The 11,062-nt window shown below is 42.5% G+C and overlaps 1 protein-coding gene across 2 annotated transcripts in view; it reads left to right on the top strand.

The window, feature by feature from the left end:
• The first annotated feature begins 283 nt into the window (after nt 1-283).
• The window catches only part of IFT52 (intraflagellar transport 52), a 30,612-nt gene continuing 19,833 nt past the window's right edge, over nt 284-11,062 (top strand). Inside the window, exons 1-6 of one of the 2 annotated variants that reach the window (XM_075847063.1) lie at nt 516-536; nt 3,785-3,861; nt 4,203-4,315; nt 6,139-6,226; nt 6,894-7,023; nt 9,848-9,923. In XM_075847063.1, coding sequence (XP_075703178.1) covers nt 3,850-3,861; nt 4,203-4,315; nt 6,139-6,226; nt 6,894-7,023; nt 9,848-9,923 — 419 coding nt within the window. In that variant the 5' untranslated portion in view covers nt 516-536; nt 3,785-3,849. Of the gene's footprint in view, nt 537-3,784; nt 3,862-4,202; nt 4,316-6,138; nt 6,227-6,893; nt 7,024-9,847; nt 9,924-11,062 lie in introns of both variants that reach the window. The other variant, XM_075847062.1, reaches the window with a different exon arrangement.

The raw sequence follows: 11,062 nt of genomic DNA, 5'->3' as shown, positions 1-11,062 counted from the left end.
AAAGGCACTATCTACAAGGAGGGGGGGGGGTTGTGTGACACCCAGGGGAGGGGGGGCCCAGTCAAAAGTTTGCTATGGGGCCCAGTCTTTCCTAGTTACGCCCCTGCAAACATCTCTATGTTGGCAGGAGTCACCACACAACATAGTAGCTCTAGTTTTTACATTTTCATCCGTCTGGCCGCTCTTTTCAATCCCAAACATTGCTGGTGCTTGGAAAGCGAGGAATTCTGGGGAGAATGGTTTGCCACCTCTAATATGGCTGCTCGGGCCTGATATTCGTGCGGGCTAGGGGTGTGTTTTATCACCCACAGACCCCTCGTACGGTTAGGCCCGTTGTATCCCTGCAGCGCTTTTCTCACACAGCGCGTCCTCTGCCGACGCTCTGCCGCAGTTTGTAGGGTGAACAGACTCACGCTCCGGAACGGGAGACCAGGCCCACATCACGTGACGGCGGTTGGTTGCTAGGCAGCGGCGGCTCCTGGTTACCTGTAATGCAGCGCGGCAGCATCGGGGGAAAGATGGGGGTCAGCAAACAGGTAACATGTTATCAGTGCGCGCCTCACAAATAACCCTTCCCAGTGTAATATTATATGAAATACATCGTGAAGTAATGAAGGGGGCATGATACAGTCACAGTCCTTGTCTTATCCTGTAATAACGTCTGTGCTTTGTGTAAATAGTATATAAGGGTGCTGCTGCTGGACTGTGCCACTAAAGGTTATCGGCGAACACAGAATGGGCTCGGACTTTATTCTGCCCCCCAGTAGTGATCATGCTGCGGCGGTGATAGCATGTTTGTTTACACCTGCCCATATTGATGTGATAGATATAGTGATACAACATATAGTCAATAAATAAATTGTGAGTTGAAACACAATAATGACTTTGTTAGCACTATGTAGTGTAAATACTTGGAGAAGTTTATGAAAACAAAGTGAATCATATAAATGTTTATAATGGGGTTATAAGAGCATACCTGGTTGAGGCGGCTGGTTCACTTTCATTAACCCCTTAATGACCCGGCCATTTTTCACGTAGTTTCAAGTAGTTTTATTTGACTTTGACTGTAATTTTTATTTATTTTTTTCACGAACTTTATTTAACTGATTGACATTTTTTTTTTAGTCCCACCAGGGGACTTCACTATGAGATCTGTTGATCGCATATATAATGCTTTGGTATACTTAGTATACCAAAGCATTATTGCCTGTCAGTGTAAAACTGACAGGCAATCTATTAGGTCATGCCTCTGGCATCGCCTAACAGGCAGATGCTGAAGGCAGACCTGGGGGTCTTTGTTAGGCCCCCGGCTGTCATGGAAACCCGACGGCGACCCGCGATTTCTTTGTGGGGCCGCTGATCGGGTGACAGAGGGAGCTCCCTCCCTCTGTCAAACACATTAGATGTCGCTGTCACTATGGACAGTGGCATTTAATGGGTTAAACTGCCGGAATCGGAGCGCGCTTCGATTCCGGCAGTTGCAGCAGGAGCCAGGCTGTGTAGAACAGCCGTGCTCCTGCCGCTGATCGCGTGGGTACAGTGTCAGTACCCGCGCCATCACAGGACGGATATATCCGTCCTCCTGCGCGAACTAGCAGCTGCTGAGGACAGATGTATCCGTCCTTCGGCGTTAAGGGTATGTGCACATGCTAGCTTGCTTTTACGTCTGAAATTACAGACTGTTTTCAGGAGAAAACAGCTGCGTCGTTTCAGACGTAAAAGCTCCTCCTCGCATTATGCGAGGCGTCTTTGACGCCCATAATCTTGAGCTGCTCTTCATTGAATGCAATGAAGAACGGCTCAAATTACGTTGTAAAGAAGTGTCCTACATATAATGTATATAAGTGCCCTGCACTTCTTTGCCGAGGCAGTCATTTTACGCGTCGTCGTTTGACAGCTGTCAAACGACGACGCATAAATGACAGGTCGTCGGCACAGTACGTCGGCAAACCCATTCAAATGAATGGGCAGATGTTTGCCGACGTATTGGAGCCGTATTTTCAGACTTAAAACGAGGCATAATACGCCTCATTTACGCCTGAAAATAGGTCGTGTGAACCCAGCCTAAGGGTATGTTCACACGGCAGCGTCCGTAACGGCTGAAATTACGGGGCTGTTTTCAGGAGAAAACGGCAACGTAATTTCAGCCGTAATGGCATGTTGAGCCGCTATTTCGCTGCGTCCATTACGGACGTAAATGGAGCTGTTTTTTCATGGAGTCAATGGAATTCGGCTCCATTTACGTCTGAAGAATTGACAGGCACTTCTTTGACGCGGGCGTCTTTTTTATGCCCCGCCTTTTGACAGCGGGGCGTAAAAAAAATGACCGTGTGCACAGAACATCGTAAGACCCATTCTAATGAATGGGCAGATGTTTGCCAACGCTATCGAGGCGCATTTTCGGACGTAAATCGAGGCGTAAAACGCCCGAATTACGTCCGTAAATAAGCCGTGTGAACATAACCTAAGACTCTCAACCAGGTATGCTCTTATAACCCCATTATAAACATTTATATGATTCACTTTGTTTTCATAAACTTCTTCAAGTATTTACACTACATAGTGCTAACAAAGTCAATATTGTGTTTCAACTGACACTTTATTTATTAACTATATGTTGTATCACTTGTATCACTATATCTATTTAACATAGGGGTTATTCCTTGGCTATTCTACTAGAACATCCATATATTTGCATAACTTTGTGTAGACTCTTTTACCACTGTACATTTACCAGCTTTATGTTGTTTCCATTTCTATATATTTTTCGTTGTGATCTTTGTTTTTAATATATTATAATAAAAGTATATTTCATATCCACATGATTATCTTTCCGGTTTATATTACTCTAAGGTCGATTTTTAGTTTTGAAGATGTATATTGAGTATTGAACCATGCACAAATGTATTTTGGATCATATTTAAGAATACATGTAACCATGAGGTCCAAGACTGGCACTCAGGCGTTGATTTGGGGACACAATATATTTATAAATTATGAACATGTGGTGCTGTGTTCAAGAACCCCCATCAAATAACCGAGCACAGACAAGACCAGAATAAGGTTGGTGAAGCCCCCAGGGCAAATGTCAACAGGATCTTCCCACAGTCTAATGTGTATGGAGCAGCCCACCGGTCGCCTGGTATTGGGTAAAGTAAGGATTGGCATGTTTGATTTTAACATACTTGATCTTTAAAGGATTATTCCCATCACATAATGTTATGACCTATTGGGGGGGGGGGCCCAACATCTAGGACCCCCACTGATCCCGAGAACGAAGAAACCGAAGCTCCTTCAACTTTTTCTCTGTACAGTGATGCTCCCGGCCTCCCGCTGTCCCAGGGACTGCAGCCAAGGCTTCATTTAGGTGACTGCGGCTGTGTTACAGGACCCTGCGCAGGGAAACAACAGTTTACCACTGCAGCCCCTTAATTCTGAGGATTTGTGAGGGTCCTGGCAGTCGGATCAACACTAATCAACAGTGATGCTATATGCTATCACTTGTAATAGTGGGAAAACCTCATTAACATGTTTTGTACTGTACTTTCAGTGCTGAATCTCCAACATGGCCTTGTACAATATGGAGATGAGCGGAGCCGGAGGTATCTGACCACCGCTTATCTCCTTATGGCAATAAACATGTCTGCTTGACCACCGGATTTGTTCCTGTTAGTAGTGCGGATGGGTACAATAGAGCTACTACCATAGTAATAAATATTAGTAAAAGTTGCATGTGGCTGGGTTCACACTGCGTGATCAAAACCCGTTTTTTTTTTTCTTGCAGCGGCAAATAAAAATGCATTTTGGTTGTACTGTGTGAACCCAGCAGCCTACAATCTTAAAACTTTTATGTTTTTGGAGGTACACTTTAAATCTCTTTATAAATTCCTGTGTCTTCGTGTTGGGACTGTAGGCAACTGGGTACTTTGTGGATGTTCCTTGGCAATTGCCCCTTTTACCCTTCCTGTAATCTGTCTCTGAACACGTAAAAGTAGGTGTATCTATATGATAGTATGTATGGATGGCTTTAATCGAAGCTATATGATATAATAAATTGCAGTAATAGCAATGACTGCTGCCATGGATAAACATTTGGTTTTCATTCAGTACTTTAGTATGCATGAGCTGTGTAACGTTTTATCTTATTATATGTTTTAGTTCTGGCTGACGGTCTGTATCAGTTTTATTTATTTATTTTTTAGGTTGCATCTGATCATGAGAATCGAACCACCATCTTATTTAACGTATCAAAAAATGAGAGTGGAGGGTACAAGTCTCTACACAAAAGACTCAGGACCAACTGGAAAATACAAAGGTGAGTGTGATATTTCAAGATAATTTGCACGCAAGGACGTATCCCTTGAAAGCGGTTGTTCATAGAATTAAGCGGTGTTGAGTCGATTGCTTTGGATCCGTCTTCTCTAACCCCCTGAGAACAGCTGTTATCAGCAGGAAAGCACTGTGTGACTCCTCATTTCCCCGGAAAGCACTGTGTGACTCCTCATTTCCCCCGGAAAGCACTGTGTGACTCCTCATTTCCCCCGGAAAGCACTGTGTGACTCCTTATTTCCCCGGAAAGCACTGTGTGACTCCTCATTTCCCCGGAAAGCACTGTGTGACTCCTCATTTCCCCGGAAAGCACTGTGTGACTACTCCTTTCCCCCCGGAAAGCACTGTGTGACTCCTCCTTTCCCCCCGGAAAGCACTGTGTGACTCCTCCTTTCCCCCCGGAAAGCACTGTGTGACTCCTCCTTTCCCCCCGGAAAGCACTGTGTGACTCCTCCTTTCCCCCCGGAAAGCACTGTGTGACTCCTCCTTTCCCCCCGGAAAGCACTGTGTGACTCCTCCTTTCCCCGGAAAGCACTGTGTGACTCCTCCTTTCCCCTGTAGTATCTGCTACAGAAGAAATGTAGTATTATACTTCAAATGAATGGGTGACCATGTAACACATGGTCACATCCGCTGGAGCCACTTTTTCTAGTGGGGAACCTCCCTCTATTTTGTCCATATGCTTCAATAAAGGGTTTTATACCAATGGTGAGTGATGGCGAATTGCTAGGATATGCCATTAATGTGATTGTTACAGGTCCAACCACTGGTTTCCCGATTTTGAGAACGAAGGGCTTATTTGCAGCTCAGCCGCTTTCACTAGAATGGGACTGAGCTGCAATACCAGACACAGTGCTCAGCTGATGGTGGCACTGTGCTGTGTAAAAGCTAAAGGGACCACAGTGGGTATCACGGTATTTAGATCCACACCGATAGCGTATTGATGGCATAGTCTAGCGATATGTGATAGATCACTAGTAGTACATAACCCACTTAAAGGCTATGTAAACCTTTGAAAAATATATTTTTTATTAAAATGTTTGTCAGTGCGTTTGGTGCAACTGTATAATTAGTTTTTATGTAATATTAATTTTACTTTTTGAGATACAGCTGCTCTGTATCATGTATACAGATCAGCTGTATTGTTCACTAAATTCTGTACCCGTCAGGTCCGCGGGATTGATGGGTTCAGTGAAAGTCTCTGACACACAGGATCCACCTGTAATCTATCACATCTAAGTTCATATCTTTCGCGGGACTCTTAGGCCCCATGCACACGAACGTGCTTTTGCGCCCGCAATTCCCCCGAAAATCCACGGGAGAATTGCGGCCCCATTCATTCCTATGGGGCTATGCACACGACCGTGGTTTTCACGGTCCGTGCGTGGCCCCGGAGCCCGGACCGCAGAAAGAACGGGCAAGCCTTATTACAGCCGTGTTCTGCGGTCCGGGCTCATTGAAAATAATGGCCGTGGCCATGTGCACAGCCCGCGATTTGCGGGCGGCTTGCGGCTGACACTCCGTGGCCGGCCGACCCGAAAATCACGGCCGTGCACATGGCTACGGTTGTGTGCATGAGGCCTTAGTGAAAGATACTATATAAAAATTATTTTTAATAAAAATTAAATGTAAAGTTACACCAAACACGATTATTGCCATTTTTATTAGAAAAAATAAATAAATCACTTTTAAAAGGTTTACATAGCCTTTAACTCTTTAGGACATCTTTCAAGTTTTATTTAAGGTGTCTGTCATGGCGGCATAGGGGTAGTCAATATCTGTAATTCAACTCGCTCCTCTTTACTCTAGTTTGAAAGAAGATATTTCACCAGAGAAGTTGTCAGGTGTCAAGCTCTGGATCACTGCTGGACCCAGGGAGAAATTCACAGCTGCTGAGGTGAACTTTTTAGAGCAACTTCCACTGTAAAGCCAGGATCACACACACACCCTTTTGATGCAGTTTATGTGGCAGTTTTTGGCTCCGTTTTTTTTTAGAAAAACACAGAAGCGGATTCAAAAGGAAGGAAATGAATCAGCTTTCTCTTTTCACCTCTCCTTCCTTTTGGATCCACTTCCTCAAAAGACGGAGCCAAAAACTGCCACGGGAACTGCATCAAAAACTGTGTGTGTGTGATCCTTGCCTAATGATGCGCTCACACATGGCATACTTGCTTGCAGCGTAAAAATACGCTGTGGAAAAATACAATGTATACCTATGGGAAAATTCTGCAACGCAGTCAGATTTCTCTAGTTCTTGTGTTGCACAATATTTTTCCCATAGGCATACATTATAAAGTGTTCCGCAACGTATATTTACGCTGCAGAAATACAATGTAAGTACGCCAGGTGGAAACGTACCATAAAATGGCCTATACACACTTTCTGACACTACGTCTCAATTTAACGTGTAAAGGAAAATGTCATCTTAATACTATAATGTTACGGTTGATAGTTACCTGCAGATAAAAGATATGTCTTGATGCCAGAGGATTTCTTTAAGAACAGTACATTAGTTACGATTTAGAAATCTCGCATTGTCTTACCTATTATATTTCATTCCACAGTTTGAAACACTGAAGCAGTTTTTGGGGAAAGGTGGTGACATCCTGGTGATGCTGGGAGAGGGCGGAGAGGCCAAATATGATACGAATATCAACTTTTTGCTTGAGGAATATGGTATAATGGTAAATACTGGTAAGAATTCATGGTCTTTACCTTTTTAACCCCTTCCTGAGAATTGTCGTAAGTATATGTCATGGAAAGCCAGTGCTTCCCACAAAATGTCGTATGCTTACGACAAATGTATGGCACCGGCTCAGAAGCTGAGTCGGTGCCATCATTCCCGGGTGTCAACTGTATGTTACAGCCGACACCCTGCTGTAATGGCGGGACCGAAAATTAGCTCCGATCCCCGCCATTGACCCCTTAAATGCAGCGGTCAAACGCGATCGCTGCATTTAAAGTGTTTGCAGCTCATCGACCCCCCCAGCAATGAAATTACCGGGGTGCCGGTGGCTGCAATTGCAACTGGAGGCCTAATACAAGCTTCCCGGTCTGTCTAGTACAAAAGTCTTCCAGGAAAACACTTTCCCAGCAAAATTCCCCAAACTGCAAAGGTGCGGACTGTGGACCAAAAGGGGGATAAGAAAGGACACAATTTATCAGTGAGACACTGACCTGTGCATAAAGGATTGCTTCACAGCGTAACACACATCTATGGATTATTTAATTGTTTTGTTTTTTTTACCCCCAATATTATACTACCTGACTATGCCCCTGATATACTCTGCCCAGCTTACATATACCCTCACATTATAAACTGAAATACCAGTAAAACTCCCATCAAAACTACTACCAAGCAAAACCCACGCTCTAAAAGCCAAATGGGGCTCCCTCCCTTCTGAGCCCGACAGTGTGCCCAAACAGCTGTTTACTTCCACATATATGGCATCGCCATACCCTGGAGAACCCTTTTAACAATTTTTGGGGCGTGTGTCTCCAGTGGCACAAGCTGGGCACGACCTATCTGCCGCTGAAATGGCATATCTAGGGAAAAATTGCAATTTTTTACTTTGCACCATCCGGAGTGCAATCATTTATGGAAAAGACCTGTGGGGTGAAAATGCTCACTACACCTCTTAATGAATGCCTTGAGGGGTGTAGTTTCCAAAATTGGGTCACTTCTCAGGGGTTTCTTTTATTATTTCACATCTGAGCCTCTGCAATTGTGAACCAATACTTCGTAAATCGCCAAATTAGGCCTCAATTTCGCACGGTACTCTTTCACTCCTGAGCCCTGTTGAATGTCCAGGCAAAAGATTAGGACCACATGTAGGGTGTTTCTAAAACCGGGAAACACAGCATAATAATTAGAGAGCTGTCTTGTTATGGTGGCACAAGCTGGGCACCACATATTGGCATATCTATGGAAAAATTTCCATTTTCTCTCTGCAACATCGAGTGCACACTAATTTTTGCAAAACACCTGCGGGGTTAACACCTGCGGGGTTAACATGCTCACTACACCTCTAGGTGAATACCTTTAGGGGTGTAGTTTACAAAATGGGGTCACTTCTGCAGGGTTTCCACTATTTTGGAAATGCGGCATAGCGCCCAGAAACCAATTCAGCAAAATCTGTATTCCAAAAGCCAAATGGCACTCCTTCCCTTCTGAGCCCTGGGATATTTCTAAAAATTGCATAATATAGGCAATAAATATTGAGTTGCGTTTCTCTGGTACAGAAAAAAATTGATGAAATATGAATTTCTGCAAAAAAAAATAAAAAATTTATACATTTCACCTCTACTTTGCTTTAATTCCAGTGAAACGCTTAAAGGGTTAAGAAACTTTCTAAATGCTGTGTTGAATACTTTGAGGGGTGCAGTTTTTAAAATGGGGGGACTTATAGGGGTTTGTATTGTATGGGCCCCTCAAAGCCACTTCAGAACTGTACTAGTCCCTGAAAAAGTAGCCTTTTGAAATTTTCTTGAAAATGTGAGAAATTTATGCTAAAGTTCAAAGCCTCGTAACATCCTAGAAAAATAAAAGGATGTTGAAAAAACAATGCCAATCTAAAGTAGACATATGGGAAATGTTAATTAGCAATTCTTTGGTGTGGCATTCCTATCTGTCTTACAAGCAGATACATTTAAAATGAGAAAAAAGCAAAATTTTTGGTGTTTTTCACAATTAAATACTAAATGTATCGACTACATTTTACCACTAACTTAAAGTACAATGTGTCACGAGAAAACAATCTCAGGATCGTTTGGATAGGTAAAAGCATTCCAAAGTTATTACCCCATAAAGTTAAATATGTCAGATTTTAAAAATAAGGCTCTGTCAGGAAGGTTAAAAGTGGCCAAAGCGGGAAGGGTATTGCCTAATGCACACAACCTTGTGTGCCATGGAAAGATAGGACATGTCGCATCTTTCCACAGATCAAAGAGTCTGGTCCATTTTCACGGATCCAATTCACCCACTAAAGTGAATAGGTGCGTGAAAACTATCGGGTGCCACTCGGATCCTGTGAAAAACGTGCAAATGCATTACGGGTTGAGTAAAAAAAATAAAAAATCGGTTACATAAACTTAACTTCAAAACTTGTAAAATTGATGCACAATAACTTATTGTAATTGAGAACATCTTAAAAAATCTCAAACAACTTAATTCTGATTTAAAAGGGGTTGGCAACTTTATAGGAATTTTGGAAGATTCCTTCTCTATCCCTATTCCATATTTAGATTTCACTTTGGATACTTTCTTGAAACATAATAATAGCAAATTTTTTTTGAAGTCTAGACCCAAAGGCGAACTATAACACATCTTTACAATTTTTTATCGCCGAAGATTAGGACCTTGAATCTTATTGGTTCCTTGACAATGCATGGCATTTTGCTTTAATATTGGGTAATAAGAAAGTACATGATGTTAATAATGTGTGTGTGTGTGTGTGTGTGTGTGTGTGTGTGTGTGTGTATATATATATAAAAAAATAAATTTTATTTTGCATTTAAGATGCTGTTGTAAGAAATGTTTACTACAAATATTTCCACCCCAAGGAAGCACTTATTTCCAATGGAGTATTGAATCGGTAAGTCCGCTGAGTATAAACACTGTAATCTGTAAAATATGGTGTTTGTTAATAGTTTAATACGTTGCCAGCCTCGTGTGATAAAGCAAGTTTAGTAGTTTGTGATAGGAGCTTTAATTTCTCACACCCTGTCATACCCGCATTACCTACGAAGCCCCCTGCACACGCTGCAGATTTTATGCTTGCTGCAGAAACTACCCCATACAGATAAATGGAGCTGATTTTCAGCAAAATTTCTGCAGCGTGTGATGGGGGCCTAATGGTTTATTTTGAACTGAAAATCCACCCTGAAAATTGAATGCAGACTCTCCAAGGCAAATTTCTGCTCACGGTTTTGGGTGCTCACACAACCCCTTATTTGGGTCCCACATTTTGGAGATCCAGTAGGGGCAGCCTGCATCAGCAATTTCCATGGAGCTCAAATAGCACGTTGGATCTGACATTGCAGCCCTCTAACCTGCATTAGAAATCTAGTTCATATATATTCCACTCTACATTCAGATAAGCACAGTTGTCTACAGAATTCTCGCATTGAGGATTTATTGTAAGTTTTATACATTTGACACCTTTTCTGCATCTGATTGGCTACAAATAACATAAAGTTGTCTGCCCAGAGTGACTTTAGTGCCCGCTGCCGATGGGAATTGTATTACTGGAAACTTCTTAATAGGTAAATACCCAAACCCCAATTTCTAAAGGGAAAAATAAAACAAAAGTTAGGTCCCTGAGGGCTGATTTTCCTGTCCCTGCACTCATGAAACTGTCCGTTTCCAATGATAATAGTAACAACAATGCTGCTCATATACCAATTAAAGGCGCCTTATAAAATAAAATTATAAACTCTAATGTAACATCTGGCCGCATTAAAAAACGCTGCCAAACAAGCCAAAAACACACAAAAACGCAGCACAACGTCGTGTGTAAATCCAGCATAAAAGTGTGCAGAATTGTGAGTTTCATTGTCATTTGGAAACAGAACTGTCAATTACATTACTTATCTTGTGCGCAATATTTTAGTTCAGAGCTGCATTCACAATTCTGCATGCTCCAGAGTTTAAATCTCTAGGCATTCTTTGCTGCTTTAGTGTCTGCTGAAAGCTTGTTTTGGTGATTTGCGTTCTGATAAGCGGAGTTCTCAC

The sequence above is a fragment of the Rhinoderma darwinii genome, chromosome 13, assembly GCF_050947455.1.
Source record: "Rhinoderma darwinii isolate aRhiDar2 chromosome 13, aRhiDar2.hap1, whole genome shotgun sequence".
NCBI classification, from domain to species: Eukaryota; Metazoa; Chordata; class Amphibia; order Anura; family Rhinodermatidae; genus Rhinoderma; species Rhinoderma darwinii.
Note: the sequence above shows the minus strand (reverse complement) of the source record. Positions and strands in the feature narration are given on the sequence as shown.